The 23428-nt window shown below is 54.5% G+C and overlaps 10 protein-coding genes across 10 annotated transcripts; 3 read left to right on the forward strand and 7 right to left on the reverse strand.

The window, feature by feature from the left end:
- The first annotated feature begins 51 nt into the window (after window positions 1-51).
- Window positions 52-1113, forward strand: B0H18DRAFT_1003335 (uncharacterized protein). The gene is made up of 2 exons (XM_048028421.1): window positions 52-713; window positions 771-1113. The coding sequence occupies exons 1-2, from the start codon at window positions 235-237 to the stop codon at window positions 913-915; spliced, it is 624 nt and encodes a 207-aa protein (XP_047894332.1). The 5' UTR covers window positions 52-234; the 3' UTR covers window positions 916-1113.
- Window positions 1114-1257: 144 nt separating this feature from the next.
- On the reverse strand, window positions 1258-2112 carry B0H18DRAFT_1118476 (uncharacterized protein; the record flags this gene model as incomplete). The annotated part of the gene is made up of 5 exons (XM_048033796.1): window positions 1258-1498; window positions 1562-1668; window positions 1729-1877; window positions 1927-1982; window positions 2048-2112. The coding sequence occupies 5 exons, from the start codon at window positions 2110-2112 to the stop codon at window positions 1258-1260; spliced, it is 618 nt and encodes a 205-aa protein (XP_047894333.1).
- Window positions 1984-2800, reverse strand: B0H18DRAFT_284904 (uncharacterized protein). Its single transcript, XM_048037412.1, has 5 exons — window positions 2618-2800; window positions 2358-2565; window positions 2216-2298; window positions 2059-2152; window positions 1984-1989 (listed from the first exon to the last, which is right to left on the reverse strand). The coding sequence occupies exons 1-4, from the start codon at window positions 2628-2630 to the stop codon at window positions 2115-2117; spliced, it is 342 nt and encodes a 113-aa protein (XP_047894334.1). The 5' UTR covers window positions 2631-2800; the 3' UTR covers window positions 1984-1989; window positions 2059-2114.
- A 2396-nt stretch (window positions 2801-5196) lies between these two features.
- B0H18DRAFT_1118477 (uncharacterized protein) lies at window positions 5197-5736 on the reverse strand (the record flags this gene model as incomplete). The annotated part of the gene is made up of 4 exons (XM_048033797.1): window positions 5197-5398; window positions 5457-5491; window positions 5556-5605; window positions 5685-5736. 4 exons carry the CDS (start codon window positions 5734-5736, stop codon window positions 5197-5199), a joined length of 339 nt encoding a protein of 112 aa, XP_047894335.1.
- A 645-nt stretch (window positions 5737-6381) lies between these two features.
- On the reverse strand, window positions 6382-7694 carry B0H18DRAFT_285112 (uncharacterized protein). Its single transcript, XM_048037413.1, has 7 exons — window positions 7565-7694; window positions 7416-7496; window positions 7304-7360; window positions 7173-7234; window positions 6817-6878; window positions 6724-6758; window positions 6382-6669 (listed from the first exon to the last, which is right to left on the reverse strand). The coding sequence occupies exons 2-7, from the start codon at window positions 7483-7485 to the stop codon at window positions 6557-6559; spliced, it is 399 nt and encodes a 132-aa protein (XP_047894336.1). The 5' UTR covers window positions 7486-7496; window positions 7565-7694; the 3' UTR covers window positions 6382-6556.
- A 1681-nt stretch (window positions 7695-9375) lies between these two features.
- B0H18DRAFT_875458 (uncharacterized protein) lies at window positions 9376-10245 on the reverse strand (the record flags this gene model as incomplete). The annotated part of the gene is made up of 3 exons (XM_048040425.1): window positions 9376-9578; window positions 9802-9958; window positions 10096-10245. Coding segments are annotated over 3 exons (510 nt in total), but the record flags the coding sequence as incomplete, so codon positions are not given.
- A 953-nt stretch (window positions 10246-11198) lies between these two features.
- On the reverse strand, window positions 11199-14776 carry B0H18DRAFT_1003392 (elongation factor G mitochondrial). Its single transcript, XM_048028422.1, has 10 exons — window positions 14464-14776; window positions 14077-14410; window positions 13863-14028; window positions 13240-13395; window positions 12568-13189; window positions 12373-12516; window positions 12018-12317; window positions 11745-11964; window positions 11562-11692; window positions 11199-11417 (listed from the first exon to the last, which is right to left on the reverse strand). Exons 1-10 carry the CDS (start codon window positions 14521-14523, stop codon window positions 11337-11339), a joined length of 2214 nt encoding a protein of 737 aa, XP_047894338.1. The 5' UTR covers window positions 14524-14776; the 3' UTR covers window positions 11199-11336.
- Window positions 14777-15272: 496 nt separating this feature from the next.
- B0H18DRAFT_285335 (uncharacterized protein) lies at window positions 15273-16410 on the forward strand. The gene is made up of 2 exons (XM_048037414.1): window positions 15273-15479; window positions 15532-16410. The coding sequence occupies exons 1-2, from the start codon at window positions 15340-15342 to the stop codon at window positions 16313-16315; spliced, it is 924 nt and encodes a 307-aa protein (XP_047894339.1). The 5' UTR covers window positions 15273-15339; the 3' UTR covers window positions 16316-16410.
- Window positions 16403-18149, reverse strand: B0H18DRAFT_1160780 (concanavalin A-like lectin/glucanase domain-containing protein; the record flags this gene model as incomplete). Its single annotated transcript, XM_048035810.1, has 5 exons — window positions 16403-16937; window positions 16988-17078; window positions 17114-17393; window positions 17443-17856; window positions 17911-18149. The coding sequence occupies 5 exons, from the start codon at window positions 18147-18149 to the stop codon at window positions 16825-16827; spliced, it is 1137 nt and encodes a 378-aa protein (XP_047894340.1). The 3' UTR covers window positions 16403-16824.
- Window positions 18150-22675: 4526 nt separating this feature from the next.
- On the forward strand, window positions 22676-23369 carry B0H18DRAFT_1003417 (uncharacterized protein; the record flags this gene model as incomplete). The annotated part of the gene is made up of 1 exon (XM_048028423.1): window positions 22676-23369. A coding segment is annotated over exon 1 (290 nt), but the record flags the coding sequence as incomplete, so codon positions are not given.
- Between the last annotated feature and the right edge of the window lie 59 nt (window positions 23370-23428).

Genomic DNA, 23428 nt, shown 5'->3' on the forward strand with positions numbered 1-23428 from the left:
TACTCGCTGAGACGCGTCGCGACGCGTGACGTCATGACGCTGCCCCGCACACTCGTCATGACGGTGGCAGGGCGGCGGAGGGCTGCCAACGCCAGGGCACCTCTCCACCATCCCGCCCACTCTTAACCACCCCCTCTCCACCGATCCACCAGTTCCTACCCACCCTACAGCGACCTCCGTGACGACTTTCTTCCTTAACGCGGTCACGCCCATCCACCACACAGCCCTCCCACCATGTCCAAGAGCATCCACAGCGAGTCCGCCGTAAAGAACCCTGCCACCGACCTCCCGCCCAAGCGCGACCGCAAGGGCCTGCGCCCCGTCTCCCCGCCCTTCTCCAACATCTCCCTCTCGCGCTTCAACTACCTCCTCGGCCTCCTCGCCACCGTCATCGCCGCCTTCTACGTCTGGCGCCTCATGCAGTGGAAGGCCGAGGTCGGCGGCTGGTGGAACCTCGCCCTCGGCAAGCGTCCGCCCCAGCTCCAGCACCGCGACGCGAGCGGCGCCACCGCACCGTGGGCTGGCGCGCGCGCGAACGCGAACGCGCATGGGTTTGGGAAGGACGGCGGGAGTGGAGAGGTTGAGAGGAGGATCGAGGAGCTCGCCGTCGCGCTCGGCATCCCGAGCAAGGACCTCGCGAACGCGATCGCGGGTGCGGTGAGAGACCACGTTCCTCCCGCTAGCTTGTCTTCCATTGCCGCACACGAAACTGGGTGCGTGCTCCTTTCATGTCACATGCTGCGCGGCGAGACTGACTGTATGCGTATTAGCGAGGCTGTAGGGCACCTGGTCGACCCCTCTGGCGCGTCTGCCTCTGAGGCGCAGAGCGCACCCGGGGCGACAGCGAGCCGAGGCTTCTGGGCGGTGGAGAGTGCCTTTGAGGCTGCAGTGGGCATGGATGAGCCTCCGGTATAGGCTGCTAGAGGGGCCTGAACAGCGAGCAGGAGAGATCCGCGAACCGAAGCCACACTAAACGTCTTGGACTGAAGTACCATAGCATTGTATACATACCCGCAACTAGTGTCCATAATGCATCTTGTCTCTTGTTGCACCAGAATGAGATCATGCACTTCCCTAACCTACTAGCAAGTCCGACTACGGTCCGTGTCCTTAAAGCCGCGCACCATCCATGTTAACGAACTCACGCATCCCCATCTCCCTCAGCCGCACTTCCACTCGCACAGCTCCTTTGCAACTCACAGCTCGCCCTCCCATACTCCCCACCACTGTCCCCCACTCGTCCTCCCCGCCCCTCTGCTACGAACGAAGCGAACACCAGCCCGCACCCATGTTCCCCACCAGCCGCGACGAGAACGCCACGCTGTCCGCGGGGCCCGCATCGCCCGAACGCGCCCCTGGCTCCAACGGTAACGACCGATCCTTGCCCGCCGACCAACGTGCGCTTGCTACCGCGTCCGCGTCCGAGTCTGAATCGCACCACCGCTCGGAGACCCGCCGGAGGTGGAGGAGGAACCGCGAGACGAGTATCGGGGCGATACTGGTCGGCGTCAGGTCAGCAATGCGCGCGAAGCGATGAGGAAGGGAGGCGGGGGACACGTACGGGACGATGGTGTACCAGTCGTCGCGGGCGTCCACGGATGTGCTAGACGTGGACGTGGACGTGGAGGCGTGCACGGAGCTCCGGTTGACGCAGAGCTCGCCACCCGCCTGCACGCACGCACGGACTCTCACCGGCAGGCGTGCTCACAGGAAGCACAGCGTCCCTACACGCGCCCCACGAGTCAGCCACGGGGATAGCGAGAGGAGGGGGAGATAGGGCACACCGTCACGGAGGCAGAGCGTGACGAGCGGGTTCGAGAAGCGCGCCGCCCGCGCCCAGCGCACGAACGCGTACGTGCGCGTCCACGTCACGCCGACTGCGAGTAGGTCCGCGAGGACGACGCCTGCTCAGGCCGCGTAGCTTACTGTGTGGTGGGGACGCCGGCCAGCTCGCGCGATGGGCGAGGTCGGGGACGTGTGGGCTTACAACTGTTGTCGTTGGCGTGCCAGTCAGTTTCGATGTGCTGGCGTGAGACGGGAGACTGACGAGAGACGTACATTGTTCCTGTTGAGGTCGGGCCCGGTAGTGGCGCGTCCGCGTGCAGAGGCCATCTTCACAGAGGAACGAGTATGATTAGCGTACGATGGCGTACTGTGAGAGAAAACGTTCGTCGGGATGCCATCTCTGCTCTCAGGCTGCAGACAGAGCACGCACTCACCAGGTTGACGACGAAGGGAGTCAGCCCGAGAGCGTCTCGTTCTTGAGGCTGATCGCGTAGACGCGGAGGGAGGAGAACACTGGAGAAGCCGCGATGGTGAGTACTGGGAGCGTACTGCGCGGTATGCAAAAGACACACGTGCGGTGCTCGCGAAGAGGAGCGCATTCAGCACGGCGCGAAGAGCGTGCCCGTGGCCTCGCAGCTGAGCGCAACCACACGCAGGCATCAGCCAACCTTCGTCCCTTGCAATGCGGCGCAGCATGCGGACAGAGACGTGCGTAGATGTTTAGATCACCGTGTCGATCCGCCCTCTTGGGATTCTCTTTTGCGCGACAGTAAGTTGCTACTATTAGCTCTTGTCAGTATCGTATTTCTTTCAATCTGGCCGGAAAGCTGGCAGTGCTCACTCATCTACTGGCACAGAGCGTATTCGTGGTGCACCAGCGATACAGTGGTTGGAACCTGGAGAATCGTTTCGCTGTTAGTAGGCTCACTTGACCGGTATGTTCAGGCCGCCCTGCTCAGACTCGTTGTATCATCATTATTGGACTGACAACGTTGAAGACGATTCAGGTCGCAGGGGAGGCAGTAGGGCTTGGTGCAAGCTTGGTGACTCGTGAGAGGATCATAGGTCAATATCAGCATTCAGCAATTCTGGATAAATAACTACGAAGATAGTCCTACCAAAGACGTCTCTTAAATAGCCTATGCCTGCACTAAGTTACCAGTGATTGGAACCCGACAGTCAGCCTAGAGTACAGTCATATAGGTTTAGAGTGCTCGACTCACCAGCAAACGCAGTAAATATGTATCCGATAGCGATGCTATATTCTTGGTCAAAGACGATACCAACTACTGAGCATTCCTCTCTCTTGGCAAGAACTTACGATTCCTCGTCTTTGGTACTGTCTATCATGAGCAGGTTGATGATCAAAGGCACTAGTATAGTCGGCTGGCCTTTAGGCGATGAATTCGGGGGGGCGGGGGGACCAACTTTGGAGATCGATGTCCCGGAAGAAGATACAGGGAAGACACGATCTCGCGCAACCTAAGCCGCGCGTCTTAGTACATGGAAGAGCGCCAAAACATAACGGCATTACCTATGTATCACTGTACTGTATCTCGGACGCTCATCGCTATCCCTCATTGCAACGCGCAGCCTGTTAGCGCGGCGATGAAGCTGGTGACAAATTGCGTACCGGGTCGAGTACCCCGAAGCAGTAAAGATCTGTGTTGCCTATCTGGCCGCGATCACTGCTCCGCTGCATGAGAACCAACGAGCGTAAGATGGAGTCCCGGGTGGCATGACTTACCAGAGCGCCAACACGAACCAAGAAGTGACATGATGTGTGGTCAGATACTCCAGTCACATATCTGTCATACGTACACCCATCTTCGACTTGGTGCAATCCATCCATATCAGTAATTGTCCACCGGAGAGAGACACGAGACTCGGAAGGGAGAATTCAGGCGCATCATACGGGATGAAGCTAGATAAACAAGTCGGTAGCCCTCACTCATCCAGCGCACGCAGCGCGCTATCTTCGTACGCGTCCACGTCGCACAAAGACGCTCATCTCCGTAAGTGATGATAGCGCGCCGTACGGTGTCAGCTACAATAACATCAGCCAGCCCGTTACAGCAAAGGTTGCGGGACGTACAGGTACATCGTTCGGTAACTGTCACCCTGACTCGTCGAGCGTATGTAGTGCATCTGCAAGGCTATGATGTTGCTGGGAAGCAGCTTCTGTAGCGCGGGCATCAGTGCGTGCAATATTGACACATGGTCAAATCACCTACAGTATCAGTCAAACCGAGTTGGCCGAGGTATAAGGCGCTGACGGGACATGCGCTCACGCACGGACGCCGTCAGCGAGCCGTATGCCGGATATGATTCCTGAAACAGTGACCTGTGCTGGTGGGAGGATGGAAGTGATACCGTGGGGCTTGTGTGAGTATCTTCCGGCGTAGAAAATGGCGGGCCCGTGCGAGGGATGGGGTGAAGACTTCATATCAATGTGATAAGTTATGGATGCGAAGCGTGGATTCTTCAACAAGCATGCCATGAACAAGACTGAGTGGATTCGCTACTTGAAACCCGGGGCCTTTAGTCACCGCACATAGTGCATATATGGACTGTATCCAGTCAATGCTGTTGCACTATTGATCAGTTCGTCAACTCTGGGATGGTGCCTAAGAAACGCGCACCTGTTGCCACGCCATTTTGGTGATCGAGGTCTTCACTGAGGAGCCACAAGCTCAGCAGCGCTCGGCAGTCGGAAGCCACGGAAGGGCGCTCCGCTCGCTCGGTGTATATCGCAGTAGAATATGTTACATCAGTTCGAGCCTGGTCATTGGCAATACCGTGACAAGTTGACGAGCTCATGAATGATATCTCTGAGGCCACGAATGGTAAGTACCGCGGGGCACTCAGTGTCATGTTGTCTCAGACAGCTTCCACGAAGCACTTACGGGCATGAGCTGAGCAAGTGCACGTAGAGAGTCGAACCGTAACGCTTCCACAAGACAAGAATACTTACATTAGTGTTAGTTCCCATCGCGAAGATGAGTGCCAAAGATGGAAAAGCAGTGGGCACTGGGAGAGTTTCTCAGTGGCAGGCTGGCAGCGGCGCTGTGGCAAGTGTGGCACGCCAACCCGGCAACCGGCAGAGCCTAGTTGATCCGAGATCTGGATCGTCTTGAGATCTCGTCGCCACCTTGCGCCACCCCAGCGCCACCCTGCAGAGTCATTAACTTCAAATTGTATGTAGTCCGTCAGGCGTACTAGTAGTTATTGCACTGGGTTTGCACCGTGATGCCCATGTTTGTTTGAGGTCATGTCATACTTGCATAACATGCGACATGTATAGAGGAAGATTGCCGACTACATATGTCCGGGACGGATTGCTAGCGGTACAAGGCCGCTGTAGTTCAACTGAGTGTTCCTCCTGAGGATCCCTCTGTGTCGTGATGCATGTTATGCCAATGAGAACCCATCGTCCGCACCTTCAAACAGAATCACCGAGAAGACACCAGCGCTCATATCTCCGACAAACGATGTGAGTATTGGGCCGTCATTCGTCGTCGCGGCTTCCCATCGCGATATCGTGATTTCATTTGACGACTCAGATGTCTGTTGTAAATCGATGATGAAGTGCGAGATGAGGACGGATGAGATGCTGGTTGGTAACTCGTCAAAATCGCAAGCATTGTAGACTAGCTGTCAGAGATACCTACGGGACGAGCATGTAAGACGTGTAAGCCACACTGGCCTGTAGACGAGGAATACAGACATGAGTGTCGAAGCTAATCCCTGGTTCATGTAAGCATACTCACTGACGATGAATTGACCCAGGAACGCGTGACGACGAGTTCCAAGACGTTCACTAACAGCAAGGTGCTGATGGCGTGCAAAACGACACGTCAGCGAGTGATTATTTACGCGCTATATGGATCACAACTCACAGGAAATACAGAGTGCCTTTAATCGGCCAACCGAGCGATTAGCCTGTGTCATCTTGTTGAACGATCTGAAATACACACCGTCACGTAGAATGAAGTTGATTAGTGACGCCGCGGCAGTCTTTTCACTCGAGCTGCGTCGCCACAGTCCGTACGTTCTACACCATGTGATGACGATGACGATGAGGTCGGACACCACCGCGCACGCGCAGGCGACCACATCAACTGCGATAGAGAGCAGACCCTGTCATCCCTTCGCGATCCATGATGCCAGAGATTTGCAGACGCTTACAACTGTCATACAGGATCAAAACCTCAGGATAACGATCATAGTCAACGAACGTACGTGTTTGCTGCTTCGATGGTGTAGAAGCGTGTGCGCGAGCAGAATCCGTCGACACCAACATAAGCGTACGACTGCTGCACCGTGGTATACTGTCGAGATATGGTGGTCGTAAGGTTGTTGGTTGCGGATCATGCGCACGGGACACTCGCACCAGATTGATAACCGCGGGGATTATCCCAATGATGAGAACTGCGAGAGCGATCGCCCTGCCTCCACTGCTGACGGCGTACACACGCAAAGCGGAAAACACTAACGAGAGGCACGTCAGCATCATCGCAAGTCGTGATAGATCGAAGTGTGCCTACTCGATGTGACAACAAACAATACAATGTTGGTGATGTACAATGCCACGTTTGTCGCTTCGCAACTATAGACCAAACATCATATGAGATTGAGCTGTATGTATGTATTTGATATGCCAAGGCATACCCCTATGCCAACGTCAGTGTAAGTGCCCACTCCAAAGCATGTCGGCTCACCATAGACGTGGTCCACATTGGGATTTGCAAGAGACAGATGACGCCGTATATCAGGAGAAATAGCGGTTCACGATGAAGATTACAGATGAAGCGATAAATTTCTTGCGCCAGAAGAGGCTATATTCCTGATCCAGATAGAGAATGTGGTCGTAGAAGATTACTACTAGAGACCAGCACGGTCAGGGTTTAAACGAGTATGAGATAAATTCCCGCTCACCAGCAAACGCAGTGTACATGTAACCAGTGTCGATGCTAGAGATTGTGAGTAATAGTGACCAGCGATTTTAGATCGGTGCCCAAAGTCACTCACGATTCAACATCTAGTGTGCTGTCTGTGATGTTAGTCTGGTCAAAAGCATCGCTACGGGTATGCTGCGTTCCAATGTCCAAATGAGAGAATAAGGTCAGAGCAGCGAACTCGGGGAAGCACTCGGAGCAAGGGGACAAAGTTGCCTCTCAAGCTCTGAGTCGGCGCGGTGCTCATAACAATGATAAGCAGGGCCTTAGTGAAGGCTGCCGAAGTGCGCTGATGCTATGTTGGCGAATGCTCCATCATAGACTCTGACAGGCTACGGATGATGAACAAACTGACACTTCACTTTAACTCCGAAAGTGCGCGTTTGCGCAATGTTGAATACACGTGGCATACTCAGCAAAAGTACTTACCAGTACTGTACGTAGACATAGCTTGTCGCCTATATTGCCCTGTGAGTGGAAGGTCTTCGGAGCTGTTGTTCAAGGCTTCAACCTCGCATACAAGGTTTCCAGAGCCCAGCGATGAGTGACCGCGTACACACCGTGATGCTGCGTTGTGACTCGGGAGCTACCGTGAGAGACGGCACCGCGGTACGTAACTGCCAGTGGGACCTTGTCAATTGCGAAAACAGGAAGGAATTCGACATGACATGCGCAGTCCGCGCCCGGGCGCAGATGATTGCTTTCGTAGCTTCACTGCATCGACATGTCGTAAGGGCGACATGCCGCGAGATGCTGTATGCATGATCAGATCCTATGACAACTCAGCAATTGAAAAACTGAATAGCCCCGTATACACGTGCCTCATTGCTCATCCAGCACAGGATGCACCCGATACACCCGACTGGTACCCTCTGGGCAGTTTAACGAATAGACCAAGCTTGACGAAGCAATGCTTTACGATCCGAGTCTTCCGTCACTGACGACTCAAAATCTTCTGCGATGAGTAGATGATTATCCGAGTGACCTCCATACTGATACGCGTGCAAGTACTCAAGTACTCAGCTGCCGTGCGCCATAGAACTCCGAACCGTGCTCGGCGCGTGCACTCTTTTCTGGAGGAGCCGGACTGCTTCAACGAGACGGCGCTCGCTTCCTGCCGGAGAAAAAGGAAGTCACGCACGAACTCTCTTGCGAGAGAACAGTCGATGACTCAGGGCTATCGTGCATCATTCGTCGTTAGCGATGCTCCGGTATTCATACCATACCCACCAATAAACCCCGCGCCGCTGGTCGCTCGCAGAGAACCTCCGACGGCGGTTCGCTCGCAAATAGACGAGCAGGTTGGAGAAAAGAGTGTCGGTGGAGCACAGATGTGGTGAGTCGAAAAAATCAGGAAAAACGTTATGAATAGAGGTTTCGTTCGGGTATTCCTACGGCGAAGGTCAGACAAAAGCCGTGATGCTTGCGCCGAACACTCACATTCATCCTCGCCAGGGGAGTCGCTCATAACATAGTTGTCATCTTGCAGGGACGCCCCTTATCCCGGTACGGATGTGCGCTAACACTCTGCAGTAGCTCGATGATGCTAAGATGAGCGGACTTGCTACAGGTGTTTGGCTGAAGAATGCACTTGTGCAGCGACTGTCATTGATATCGGAGGATCATGTCAGAACAACGTCAAAAGTAATGAGACCTGGATATCTACGGGATACCAGCACGATCAGACCATCAAGCTAGATACCGTAGCCCAGAAAGTCGACGGTGCACCCGTATTCTGCATTCAAGATTCTGGATCCGTTGCAGGCGTAGTGTGTAGATCAATAGGCCGCGGCGTTTCGTTGTTGTGAAAATTGCCAGGCGCTGTGTATAAGAATTGGTGAGATGACGATGAGGGGAACATGGTATTCATAGTCGACTCACAATTTGAAGGACTTGCATCATATATGCCTCACTCATACACTGAGGCTCCCAGCCAGGACCGACATCACTACAGAGGAGACTAATATCAGTCCCCATGTATACGGCACATTCGGCTCCAGGTGGGCATAGCTACACACGGTGACATACCTACTCGTGCATTCGCGTCGTCCTCGCGAGCCACTTCCTCTATATCATCCCAGCATGCATCCGAATCAAGCACAGGCGCAAATGTGAGTGAACCTCCCATATCGCCCTCCATGCCAGATGTAAACTCGATTGTCCTGTTACGCGATTGCAATACCGCAGAATGGTTGCCTTGCATGCCGTCGGTGTAATCTTCCCTCGAAGTGCACTGGGCTGACAGATCTGTGCGCCGCAAGTTGAGATGAAGCGCGATATAAGAATTGGGCCAAGACTATGTGAGATTGATTCAGGTGAATGGTGTGTATATCAGTACATCGCGAAATCTAGTGGATGCAGTTTCACTTACGGGATGGCGAAGTATGAAGTATAAGATACGTCTGCCTGTCATAGCATGTAGTTCACTGTTCAGGCGCGCTTGCTTGGTGCGCAAAATGCATGCTTACAGCTGTGTCGCTGAACCATAACGTTGCCACACCAGTTTCAGCAATGTTCAACATCAGCATGGATCTAGCCATATATACCCGGTCAGCTCGGCTCTTCCCGGAAGATAGAGGTGGCATGCTTCACAAGAAGTATAACGTGCCTGCGCAGACCAATTAGAACTGGGTCAGTACAAGGAGTATAGAGTGGTACCATCGCGCAATATGAGCATCACTAATGGAGCCTGAACGCGTGCTTCTCTAGCTTGCTTCCTGATGAGATATGTGCTATGCCAAGTAGTGCCAATGACGATTGAATCAGAGAGGATTGCCGATGCGCCAGCCAAGCAGTATACTGAAACAAAGGTTGTTAGTTGGACACGAAAGATGGCTAGTGAGATAAACTCAACACCTATGATCTCAAATTAAGTGAAAGTAATCGACAGGCGGAACTTTTGGACTCACAGCTGAGCAGTATGAATGGAGTATTGTACCCTCTGAAGGCATAAAGGACCGTCACCGAACGAGGCAGTGTATACATGCGATGATGCGACCATGTACTATGCGTTGTGTGATCACGAGGGTCAGCTTCGATTAATCCACACCGGAACGACTTACAATGTTCATGCAAACCGGTGCTAACCCGAATGATAATACCGAGGATGTGATTAAAATATTTCTGCCACTGATGGCGTATGCACGTAGAGTGGAGAATACTGCCAGGGAGGCAGCGTGAGCCTCGGTATCATCAGAATGAATATAAGAAAGAACCTGCAACAACCGTGCACAGAACGATATTAGATGCATAGAACAAGAAGAGAGCATTGCACAATCCTACACAGGTGTGAGTGCTTCGAAAAAATTGCAGGTGTCGAAAGCACGCACTAGTAGTTTGTGTCCCAATTGACATCCTGTACCAACAGAGCGACTCCGTATACCAGCAGCAGAAGTCGATTTGCGAGGAAGACCCAAGACGCGCCGGTAAGCCTCCTGCTCCAGATGAGTTGCACTTCTTCTGTGAAGGTGATGATATGGTCGTAGAAAATAACGGCTATCTGGACGTTAGTGAACTCATCGCCGACGATCCGTAGCGAGGGAAAGTCTGCAATGACTCACTGCTAAATGCTATGCATGCATAGCCCGTAAGATTGCTAGTGCCCGTAGAACGTCAGTGCCAATGTCTTCCAGACAAGATATGACATGCGTACACTTGTTGAGACGTCGCAATTTGTTCACTGGCACTAGATGACATGCTGAAGGCGTTCAAAGGCCCCAGTGAAGGATGTATTGGTCCGCGCTGACGACACGCGGGCTTAAGTAGGTCAATGCCACGTAGGATCAACACGGATGACCTGATACGTTCATAAGGTTTAGCCGTCAGTATAGACATTTAAGGTTCGCGAACTGGACCTATTGAACGGAACTGATTCGACACTGCCCATGAGGGGATCGAAACACCCAATGTTCGGCGCGTCGGGTGATACTTCGCATCTTTGAACATGCCAGAGACGAGCCTAGAGGTTCACTGCTGCCTGTGGGAAATTTAAACTACGTTTGAAACGCATTAGAAGCAAAACATGCATCGTCTACCTACCCAGATGCAGTTCTTGGATTGAAGATGTACTTCAATGACAATGAGATTGCCTTCCAGGCTGCGGCTATTTTAGCAAACGTACTGCACGAGTCTGCAAGGGGTAAGAAGAAACGGAGGACCATGGAGGGTGCACACGCACCTACGAATTCTGCCATGAGAAGCAGAAGCGTACCAGCTCCGCGTATGAGATGATTAGGCCTGGTCAGCAGTATTCTCTGGCTGGGTCTCCGTCGCTAGCCTTACCTTGACTTACCGCAGTGAGTAATGCATGATCGCAGAAGCGCAGCTGAGACCGTGACGGACGACATACCACAAAGCAGCTTAGATGTGCTTAGATGTCAGGGTTTCCAAACTTGTTCACGGGAAAGTGAAGCACGAGATTGAAAGTTACCTTCGTGACGCCGACTAGAACACAAGGGGTGATGTAACGTCTGATCATTGATGAAAGCTAGGATGAATGATATGTTATAGCACAGTGTGGGATACGTCTTAGTGGCCATGATGACGTCGAAAGCAAAGACCAAGATTAGATGCTGTACAATGATACCATAACGTCTACTTTTTCGCCTGAGGCAGGCTCTTCTTGTACGCCTCTTCCAGCTCCTTCTGTACTTGAGGCATGACAGGCATGTGGTTCTAGGAAAGCGGGAGTCAGCACGCCAGCATACTGGGCTGAGTCGATCTTGTACCTTGTACTCCATGCTGAATTCACCTGTACAAGGAGGTTGTTAGCGGATAATTATTCCCAGGCCTGTACCACGTACCTTTGCCCTGAGTGACGCCACGGAGGTGGTTAGAGTAGCCGAACATATCGTTCAGCGCGACCTCAGCCGTACACGTGAATTCTTCCTCCCGGACCTCACTGTCTGTGATCGTCCCGCGACGCGCAGTCAAACCACCGATGACCGCACCTTCACATCGCCGGTCAGTTTCCATCAGATCCCATTCGTTGAGAACACGTACTCTGGAACTCGGCAGGTGAGACGACCTCAACCTTCATAACGGGCTCGAGGATGATAGGATTCATCTTCCTGTAGTTCTCACGGAAAGCGCCGATAACTGCCAGCCGGAAAGCAAGCTCAGACGAATCGACCGAGTGCGCTAGACCGTCCTGCAGGACGAGCCGGGCGCCGCAGATTGGGTTCCCAGATAGCGTGCCCTTCTCGAGTGCCTCGTAGAAACCCTGCCGTCTTCCCGTCAGCTCACTACATCATCGCTATCGAGCGAGCACCTCACCTTCTCGCAAGCCGGGATGTAGCTGGTTGGGATGTTTCCGCCCATGACCTGGTTCACGAACTCAACGTCCTTGCCCGTTTCCGGGTCTGCTTGCATCGGCTCGACGAAGCCAATGACACGCCCGTACTGACCGGCACCACCTGTCTGCTTCTTGTGCGTGTAGAAGAAGTTGGCGCGCTCCGTGATCGTCTCGCGGAACGCGACGCGCGGCTTGCCGGTGACGCAGTCGACGTTGTACTCGCGTCTCATGCGCTCAACGTAGATCTCGAGGTGCAGCTCACCCATGCCGGAGATGATCGTCTATGGAAACCAAGACGTTGAGCCGAAGAGATAGACTGGTACTGAACATAATCACCTCCTTGCTCTCCCCGTCGACATGCACACGGAAGGTCGGATCTTCCTTCTGGAACCGATTCAGGGCACGAGAGAAGTTGGGCGTTTCTTGACCCTTGGGCTTGAGAGACAGCGAGATGACAGGTTCAGGCACGAACATCGACATCTACAAGGCAACTCAATATCCGGTCAACTTATCCTATGCACAATCACGTACCATCGAATATGACGTCGAACCGTCAGTGAAGGTGTCACCGGAAGCACAATCGACACCGAACATGGCGCAAATTTCGCCTGGCCCGATCGCCTCAATGTCCTCCATCTCGTTACTGTGCATGCGTACGAGACGCGGAACCTTGACCCTCTTGCCCGAGCGCGCATGGAAGATGAACTGGCCCTTACGCAAGCTCCCTTGGTAGACACGCATGTACGTGAGTTGGCCGAAGCGGCCTTCCTCGAGCTTGAACGCGAGCGCAACAAGTGGTGCCTGAGCAGCAGGGACAAGAGGTACCATTGGAGCATCGACGGGCAGTGAGGTGTCATGCGCGACAGCTCCAGCTTCCTCAGGTGTGGGGAGATACGCGCAGACACCATCGAGCAGTGGCTGTACCGCAGTGTTCTTGACCGCAGAACCCATGAAGACCGGCGAGAACTTGAGGCCAACGGTCGCACGGCGGATAGCCTCCGCGAGCTGTTGCGTGTTGGGCTCCTCGTCCATGATGATCATCTCGCCCATTTCCTCGTCAACATCTGCCAACTGCTCGATGAGCTCACGACGCTTCTGCTTGGCAAAGTCGATGACGGAGTCCGGGATCTCGTCTGAGATCACAACGTTGTTGCTGTGGTGCTAGGGTTAGTGTAGGGTGCATATACGGAGGCTCTAACTTACCCCTTTACGCCCTCGTTGTAGACGGCCTTCCAGCGCACGAGGTCGACGACGCCCTTGAGCTCGTCTTCCACACCGATGGGAACCTGCAGAGCTGCCGCGGATATGCGCAGCTTGGTCCGAATCTGCTCAATGACACGCCACGGGTTTGCACCAGGTCTGCAGGCAATCTGAGCATTAGCCATAACTGGAATATTAGAGAGTTTTGGCAGCAGCTCCTAGAGTTCACGCCACCGCCAGACAGCAGCGCCGACGCGACCAATCTTCCCTTGGATCTGCAACGGGAGACACTGTTCGACCAACTCCACGACAACCAGACCTCAGCTCCACGTTGACTGTTCCAGCTGTTGTGGAAACGATAGGCCGGCCTCCGCCGGGATTGGAGCTGGGGTTTGGGCCGACAGTTCGCTGTGAGCGAGACTGACGTCAAAGTCGAGTTAGGGAACATATCTCTGAGCGGCAACGGCGGGCTCTGACCAGTGCGTGACTTCGCCAACCGTCGGCCATCTCGCCAGCCAAAACCCCGCTCCATACACCCCCGTGCCCGAGCGGTCTATCGTTTTCACAACAGCTGTCAATTGAACTCCGGCAGCTGTTGCCAAACTCTCTACTGCTCTATCACGTACCTGTCCATCTTGTTGATGAACGAAATCCGAGGAACGTTATACCGCCGCATTTGCCGATCGACCGTGGTTGTTTGACTCTGTACACCGGAGACTGCACACAAGACCAGGATTGCGCCGTCCAGGACACGCAGCGCCCGCTCAACCTCAATAGTGAAGTCGACGTGGCCTGCACGACGTCAGCTTACGACGCAGGGACATTGACTGCTCGACGCACCTGGAGTATCAATGATGTTGATAGCGTACTCCTCTTGCTCACCAGTCGCCGGCATGGTAGCAACCCAGTCACAGAAAGTCGCCGCACTTTGAATGGTGATACCCTTCTCCCTCTCTAGCTCCATACTGTCCATCTTCGCACCGACGTTGTCTCGACCTCGGACTTCGTGAATCTCCCGAATACGTCCAGTGTAGTACAGTATCCGCTCGGTCAATGTCGTCTTGCCAGAGTCAATATGCGCAGACACTCCGATGTTGCGCTGGTATCTGAGACGACGCAGATCCTGTTCTGAGAGAGGATATGAAGGGGGTGCGGGGACGACATCCTCAGCGGGCTTGATTGCTGCAGTGGTGCAGCATGTCGTCGCGCTGCCCAGGGCTTGCCCACGAAAGCAGCGGCAAAGCGTGGTCTCGTCCGCAGGTAGGTCTGAAACGCTTGCGTAGCCATACTGGCTCAGTGAAAGCTGGAGCAAACGACGGCTGCCTGGGGACAAGGCGAACGAGGAGCCAGCTCAGCTGTACCGAATGACAAGTTTTCTCCGGACTGCTTTTGCCAGCAAAGTACTGCGCAACTGGGTCCACATTGTCAGATAATACGGATAGAAAGTGTTCGCACTCACGTCGACGAGACTCCTCCGAGTGCTACCAGACGGCGGAGCAGTCGCTGCGTCCTCTAGGGCTCGAGCTGGCGGACAACTGGCGAACGTTAAGTAGCGGGTCGGGACTGGGCGAACTCAGTCTGTCTGTATTCATCACGTGCACAGATTGATCCGTCGAGGGAGGTGATCGAATTAAATAATCCCGGCCTCGGATGCTCAATATGTTCAAGTTAGTGGATGCCACAGTACTTGTTCCTATCCACTGGCATTCCTTTGTAATTACGGACCAGCACTCCCATCTGGCACAATCAAGCTTGTCGTCAAATCATTAGCATGCAAAGCTCATGGCAAATGTCGAATGAAGGCGACCGTGACCAGTCTCGACTACTCTCGTCATTGGCTGTAGATGGCTATGAGGTCGTCGGGGACCACACTGTGAACGAGGAGGAAGTTGCCATTGCGTACGCACTATTTCCAACATTCAAATTTGGATATTTCATCAAAGTACACCGTAACACAGCGTAATGGGAGCCACTGGCTCCGGAAAGTCTACGGTCAGCCTGAGAACCTCGGAGCGACTATTGTCGTGGCCTTGATACTCATACTGCGCAGTTCATCAACCTTCTCAGCTGCTCAGATCTCGCCGTTAGCGACGGTCTCAAGTCATGCACCAGTCAAGTCGAGTTCTCAGAGCGTTCGGCTTGACCGGTAGGACTGTCAGGCTCATAGACACCCCGGGCTTTGACGACACTACGCGGACCGATACGGAGGTGCTGAAAATGATAGCTGTCGCGCTGTCCCAAATGTAAGTGACGTCTTGAACAATGAGGCCGCGCTTTTGCTCATTGCAATGTCAGGTACGAAGATGGACACAAGCTAAGCGGTATCATCTACATGCAGCGCATCTCCGACTTCCGCATGACTGGGATCTCCAGGCGCAACTTCCACCTCTTCCGCAAGCTCTGCGGCGAAGACACGCTCAAGAACGTCGTCATCGTGACCAACATGTGGGGCGAGGTCAACGCAGAGCGGGGGCTTGCACGCGAGGACGAGCTCGCGTCAGACCCCATGTTCTTCAAGCCTGCGCTCGAGAAGGGCGCGAAGATGATGCGCCACGACAACACGTACCACTCCGCTGTCACCGTCATGCTTCAGCTTATCCCGAATACGCCTGCACCTTTGCTCCTCCAGACGGAACTGGTAGAGCAAGACATGGACATCGCCGAGACCGCCGTCGGCGCGGAGCTTGCGCGCGATATAGAAGAGCAAAGGCAGAAGTACTGCGAAGAGCTGGGCGAACTGCAGCAAGAAATGCAGGAGGCCTTCCGCGCAGGAGACAGCGAGACGACTGAGGAGCTGCAGACTGTTCAAGAGGAGACCAAGGCGAAGGTGGCAACGATCGAGAAGCAAAAGAAAAGCTTCTATGGCACCTTTGCCACCTGGCTGCCACTGTTGCTCCTTGGTGGCGACAGCTGCAGCCGTCGGGGTGGCCTTACTTGTGGAGCAGCGCCGGCAAGGACGCTCGCGGTCACCTTCACCGTCGCTGTAACATTTTCATGGGAGCGTAGCTTACCAACACCTCCTCAACAACCCGAGCTGCGCGGTTATGACATCCGCCGGTGTATGACAACTGACACGTAGCCTCCGAACTTGTACCTTGCATCAGTAGTGTGATAGTGCCTTTAGGATCTGGGCCTGCGCTTGTAAAGCCCAAAGTATCTGCATACGAGCACGCGAGTCGTGTAAGGAGTCTCGACCGCAGATTGAGAGCGTTGTTTGCGTGTATTGAGCCTCTGGTGACAAATAGCTACATGGTCTATAAGGTCTGCGGACGGCGAAGTATGTTACAGTACAACCAAGCGCCGAAAAGACACAATAAACGCGGTAGAGGACACCGGTAGAACGTAAGATACTGATAGCTACTAACCAAGCGACCATAGAAACAAACCCACCACCCGAGTAGAGAGAACTTCCAAAAAACAAGGACCGGACGGCGTATCATGATACCCCTGTACAACAATGTCCAACATAGCAGGTATTCAGTACCGCAGCCAGGAACCTCCGATGTCCTTGGGCGTTCCGTATATGCGCACGCGCTAAGTCCATGGGAAAGAGTACCAGCCATGCAGCGCGGCCTATCTCTTGCCGCTCTAACACGCCTGCCACATCTTCACGGAGTCAATAATGAACGCGCGCTGTTGGACGTTCTGCGGCCAGGTCGCGTACCACGTATCCTGCGCCTGGGCGAAGTCATGCATCGCAGCTGTTCCCAAAGTCAGCACCCTATTCTACATGATGAACTCATGTACGCACCGCTCGACGCGTCCAGCCAGGTTTGTCCCGGCGCCATCCGGGAACCACCCGTTCGTCCCCCGACTGCGAGGTCGAGGATGAGGTAGAACGGCTGGTCGAAGGGCGCGACGTTTTCGTGCCGTTCACCCACGGGTTCGGGGTAACGATGTACTCGGAGCCGTTCGCGATCGTCTCGGGGAAGTCGCCGCGGTCGAAGAACGGCTCGTTAAACGCGAGCTGCAGCGTGTGGTCGAGCCGCGTGTCGACGTACATCCGCATGAACTCGGGCGTCCACTCGAGCGAGTATGTGTGGAAGCCATCCGCGTACGTCTTGCGCCGGTTCGTCCACCACCCGTACGTTTTGGAGACACCATTCAGGAAGGAGAAGGGGCCCCAGTTCAAGGAAGATCTCACGTAGTTGATGCCCCTACAATGGAATGAGCACCGAGGCGCGTGTACCGAAACCTTGTACTCACTGTGCTGGGTAGTTGATACCGTTGCCGCGCGACTCCATGATGTCAATCTCGCCAGACGCTGGCCAGGCACCGTAGACGTCGTTGACAGGCATCATCCAGATGGCAGGCCAGAGCCAATCGCCTTGGGGAAGTTTGGCAACGACTTCGACCTTCCCGTACTTGATACTGTGGCTCTTGACGGTTGACATCCGCGCGCTCATGACCGGGTTAATCACGGAGCCTGCGCTCGAGTTGGATACGGCTCCGCATGCCGAGTGGTTGGAGTTCGTGCAGCCAGAGATGTTGTAGGTGTAGCCATTCATGACGTGGTTGTACCCGATGACATCCGAGGTGAGCGTCGGGACGATGTACAGCTGGCCGTCTTGGACGAAGGAGTTGTTGGAGGAGTCCGTCGTCATCTCGAACTCGCCGTTGCTGCAGATTGTTCGTGAGCTTCGAAATAACAACGTTGTGGACGATGCAACTTACCCAAATCCGCCCATCTCCACATCCCGTGTCCAGGTGTTCTGAAGGTCAAACGTGTTGAAGTCGTCCTCCATTATGAGGCACAGATTGCCAACGCGGGGGACATTCCTCCATCCAAAGTAACAACGGATGGCTCCCCCGACCACGCCGAGCATGGCGACGGTCCAAGTGAGCCACCATGATATCCGCACATAGACGTCCTTGTCAGTGATCCAAGGCTTCTCGACTTCTCCTGTAAGCATCGTCGAGCGCTGGTGCTTCGGCGAGGGACGGGCGAGCGTCTCTGCCGCGGATGAGCTGTCATACATAGTCGCGCGTCGCGGCATGACCGGAGGCGACATGAAGGAGTTGCGGATCATCGAGTCCACGCGTGGCATGCTGCCGCGCGACACCTCCCGGACGTTCGGTACGGACGGGATTGACGATGCATGGCGCAAGGTGGAAGAAGGCTGAGAACCCTTGCGGCGGAGGTTGTCCGAGCCGCCACTACGTACCCGTTGGTGGTGAACACCAGGGGTCCCGGGAACGGTCTGCTCTGCGCTGAAGTTGACCACGCTTGCTGGAGGTGAGAACGGGTCGGAGGCCTCGCTCCTGGGCGTAGTGGGGACGGATTCGTCCATTATGCTACGCGTCGGAGTCCGGAAGGGGTCCCTAGGAACTTCTTCAGTCTTGCTGTCGATGAAGAAGAGTGGGGTTGGAGGCTGCAGTGGCGGATGCCGCTTCGACCCATTTGTCGGGGGCGACACATGCGTAGCTGAGCCGTGGGAGGAGGACGCTCGGGAGGACGGAGTGGACGACGATGTCGACATTGCGGGTGGATGGTCAGCCTCGGTAAAGACCAGGGTTGGACTGAAGGAAAGTAAGCGGCCGTCCTTTGTTGGAGGCGTAGGGAGTGCACAACGGCGTTCATCGAAGGTTTTAGTACTGCGCTACGGAATGCACGGTGTCACCGTGATGATACTCCAGACTCCCACTGGGTCCCAAGGCACGACGGACATGTCAGCTCTGAACTGGTAATGCTTACGCGTCCCTGACATACGTGCATAGCCATGCAGGATCTGGTACGGGATGTCAGCAATTATGTCGCGGTGGCTGTTTCGGCGACGCATCAAGGAGGAGTCGCGGGCCAGACTCGACATCTCTGGAGGATGCGGACGCTCGAAGCATTCCGGAGCCGCTGTACAATTGGGAGAAGATCTGCCAGCAGCCAGGACTCCCATCCCAGGAACAATTCAGTCGCGATCCGCGTTATATCCGCCGGTGCCTCAGATCATCCCATTCAATAGCTGACACCCGAATGTGGTCGCAGCCACAATGCAGGTGCCCGAACGAGAAAGGAAGGAGAACGGGCTTACCGGGGCGTACTAGGACACCTGCCATGCCCGAGGACCAGTCAAGTTGCTCGGTGCGCGGTGGGCGCTCGCCGCGTTGGCAGGATCGACAGCCGTCTTCCTGGTCTTCTTCACCGACGCTGCATGCAGATACATACACGTCCGGCTCATGGCACAGCTTTCGGAACGAAAGGCACAGCCTGAACAAGCGTGTGCCAATTGCGAGGTCAGAGTTGACAACGCTGAATCCGCCGAGTGGGACTCCGGCGGGGCTCGAATGAAGAATATGAAGCACCCGTCCATCCAATCCGATCGGAAATTTCTCTTGAGCCACAGGGTGATGTGTTCACCGCAGGGTCCTTGGAATTATGGCGTCCGTGTGCTGTGCTTGTTCAGACGCGTCCCTTGCTTGTGCGATAGATAGGACATTACCTCACGAAGCTGTCTGAACTCTGCAGGCGATCCCGCTAGGTTCGTCTCAAACCGGCTTTTTCACCGCGGCGGCAAAGGCCGCTCGGCGCCGGTCGACATCGATAGAGCAAGACGTGGGGGTCGAAGCGACCCTGGAGGCTATTGACAGTGTTGCAGCCTGGGAACATGCAAGCTGTAAGTAGAGGCAGAAGGAGGAGAGCTCAGGAGACGCCCATTCAATTCACCAAGTCCGACTTGCTCCTGCGGACTTTCTAAATAAGGACGGAGATTGATCGGTACGGCGGCGATCAGCGACCGCGTTTGGACATGCTCTCGATGGTCGCGGTTGCAATCTCAGCTGTATTTACCACTCGGAGCAAACGATATTGAGACTTCGCCGATTCCCTTTCAAACAGATCTTGTGCCTAATTCTTCTGCGGCGGGCCATAATGAAGCCACCGCTATACTGGGCCGAGGTACGATCTATCATAGATCCAGTTCGGAAGGTACATGTCTCCCCAGCCCCGTGGAGTGAACGTTTGAACTGAGAAGATCCCACGAAACACCGAATTTGACGGCCAGGCCCGACGCGATCAGTCACGTAGTATTTGAGTTACCAGATCCATTATAGCTTGAACGACTGCGGTAGCAGCGGGCAGGCTACCAGACCAGCCCATATCGACCCGTGCGTGAGCCTCGAGGTGCGATGTATCGCCTGTCAGACTCAGTTCACAGCTCTGCTGACGCGAGGGTCGGGGGAAGATATGCAATATCACGGATTATCGCCAGTATTTCTCAACTGAGAACCACGGCCAGGCTCGACCGGTGGATAATCTAGCAGACTTTACGTCTGATCAAGCTATGTAGCATGCGCCACCCAACATCCAGCACAAGCTGCACAGAAACACAATCATTGTTCATTCGGCCATCCTTGTGCTTGCCAACCGCCTTCAGAGTCTTCAGCCGCCGTTCATGATGCATGATCATTGACCAAATGCAGACAACTCTGCCGTGTCGGCACAGGGCATCAGAAGAACGGATACTCAGGGCTTCCGTTGTACGGGCGCATCTGTTGCGATAAACATAGAACACTATAGAGCCGGCTCTTGTGAACTTAGCGCTTGCGATAATCCGGAGGCCCCTGCTGAGTGCTACCGAGGCTTCGTAGATTCTTTCCCATGGCATGACGCAGCTTATCATTAACCGGCCTGCAGACGAATCAGTGCGAAGCATACAAGCTTAAGTTGTTGGTCGAATTCACCGTCTACAGATCAGTCGATCTGGGAGAGTATAGTCGCACAAAGGCAACGAACTTACTGCAAAGGCCGTCTTGAACTTACTCTCGCGCCATTAAATGAGCCTACTCGTCGAACACCGTCGAACACCGTCGCTGGCAATATTGACAGACACCTGTTTCGTCATCGCGGCCGTCATTAAGCGTCGACTTGTCACGACTTACCGAGGGTCCTGGAACGCAGATGGAACGTAATGCACCGCATTCGCAGAGGCCTAGGCCTCTGCGAACACACTCCATTGAGTGCCTCGACAATTGTGCGGGTATTCCCGCTCCACAATCCACAGGAAGTTCTTGGGAAGTTATGTCAACTCGATCTCCTCAATGACCTCAATTGCTCGTAGGTGCGTACTTATCTTAGGCTCATCCTCCGAGTCGGCCGCGATCATGGATCGAGCAGTCGGGATTGACGGGAGATCGATTCAGGACTGCACGCGAGTAAGCATAGTAGTAAGCATACGGTCCCTAAGTCTGTGTGACGCACTGCCGTACTTGCCGATAGATGATTCCTGGACAACGACAGAGCGTAATATGCGGCGAGTTGCTGGTCAGTGGTCCACTTGGAGCAAGCGTGCGAATGCCTCGTATTGGGTCGACAAACGCCGATACAATAGATGGCCATCGTAGCTTTGGATCAGCCCACTCTGTTTCGCGAAAAGACTCTGCAACCTTTTCATGATCAACGACGGAAGCCTTCTTTGTATCAAACAGACTTAACCGGGCGTCCCACCGATCCGTGTACCAAACACAGCCCAGACTCAAATTGCCGGGCATTGACGCGGTTCGGAAGATTGCGTAGGTGTTTGCCGCCTGAGAGCCCCAGGGCATTGAAAATTTCGGCCACTGAGTGGATTCTGGCGGCGAGTCGTCTATTGACAGCGTCGTGAGTACCATAAATCTTGCAACAGGAAAAGAACTAAACGACTGGGGAATTGTTTGGCCTTGACTTCGACTAACGAACCACAGGGTCTCGTAGGCACCCCCTGACTGGCGTCAAGGCTGTCTCCGTCGCCCACAAAGTATTGACACTAACTTGGACGTCGGTAGTTTGTAGTGGCCCATCGATTTCAAATGCTCACCTTCACTGAGACACTTGACGCTGTCAGGCACCGTATTGGCCAGTCATTGTGTCGAAGCTTGAAGCTTGTTGAGCACGACGTGAGGTGATGGTGCGGCAAGGATACCGCGCGCGTTACCCTCGCCCGGTACACGCGTGTCGGTCGGCGTCATGTAGCCCATTTATCGCAGATATAGTCCACACGACGTTGGGCGCGCCTTGGCAGGGTATTGCGAGCGTCGGGTCCGAGGACAGAGCGATGTTTCACATAGACACCTACACATCAGTGGTAGAAGAAGAGACGAAGTCTCTTTCCAATTGTCGCGTTCAGTTGAAGTCGTCGATGTCATGCAGAGTGATCAGCATGCATAGAGGTGAAACCAGGGCGGGGGCGACGTCGCTTGTCAGCCTCGCTATCCCCGTCAGTATCGCTCGATGAGGCGGTATGTCGCCCGCAAGAAAGTGTATGACTGCAGGCTTGTGCATAGGATATCGAGGTACTATTCGGTCATGAAAAACAACTTCCGGCTGAGAGGACGGCGCCTAGGCGGAGGTGGCCACATGTAATTAATTATGAACTACTTACCATAAATGTATTGGCGGACAAAGTGTAGTAAACACAGGCGCGATATCCGGGCAGGCGCCGATGATCTGGGCCAATCCACTTTGCTCTGAATTGTCATCTATCTTGTCGCGCGCGACACATTCTGCTGCTGAATGCACCGAGGATCAAGCGTTCTGACCTGAAATCTGACAGACACGCGGATGGTGGATGTTATCCCGCTCGTCTCCGAGCCTGCCGAGGGGGTGCATCCGGATGCGTGGTCCCAGCATTCTCGACTGCCAGTGGTATGTGTGTCGTCCAATTTGGTGGGGATCCTTCACACATGGGTCTGGGCCGCCCAGCGATATGTGCTACCAACGTGTACAGGACCTAGGTTCATTAGGACGCCGCCCCGACGATGCCTCAGCGGAGATAGTAAACGTGGAATACCAGCGAGACTTCTGTCAATCGTCTTACTGACCCATTGCTACTCCTGCATGTCCGCAGTTGATGCCCTCGAGCTTTCGCACCGTCGAGATCTGGAGTCCGTTGGCCGACGGTTCGCACCATTTCCGCTTCACGACTACCTTTCCCGAGCCGAGGAATGGGTACATGACTGAACTCTGCCGTAAAATGCTACACATTGCGCCAACCTTCCCCTTCTCCGTTTGCTATGCCCGATGCCTTGGTGGCCAAGCTGCTCTCTCAGCCGCTCCCCCTTCCGAAGGTTCCGAAGGAACCAGAACTCGAACGTGTTCCCGGCCTCGAAGAGATTGATCCTGTCTTTCCAGCACTCCGGGAATGCAGAATCTTCCACCATCGAACAGTCTGATATCAAGGCACACAGGGCACGTACGCGTCTCCTTCGGGTTTGTCTCCCTTTT

Source organism: Fomitopsis serialis (genome assembly GCF_022376445.1).
Source record: "Fomitopsis serialis strain Sig1Antser10 chromosome Unknown B0H18scaffold_27, whole genome shotgun sequence".
NCBI lineage: Eukaryota > Fungi > Basidiomycota > Agaricomycetes > Polyporales > Fomitopsidaceae > Fomitopsis > Fomitopsis serialis.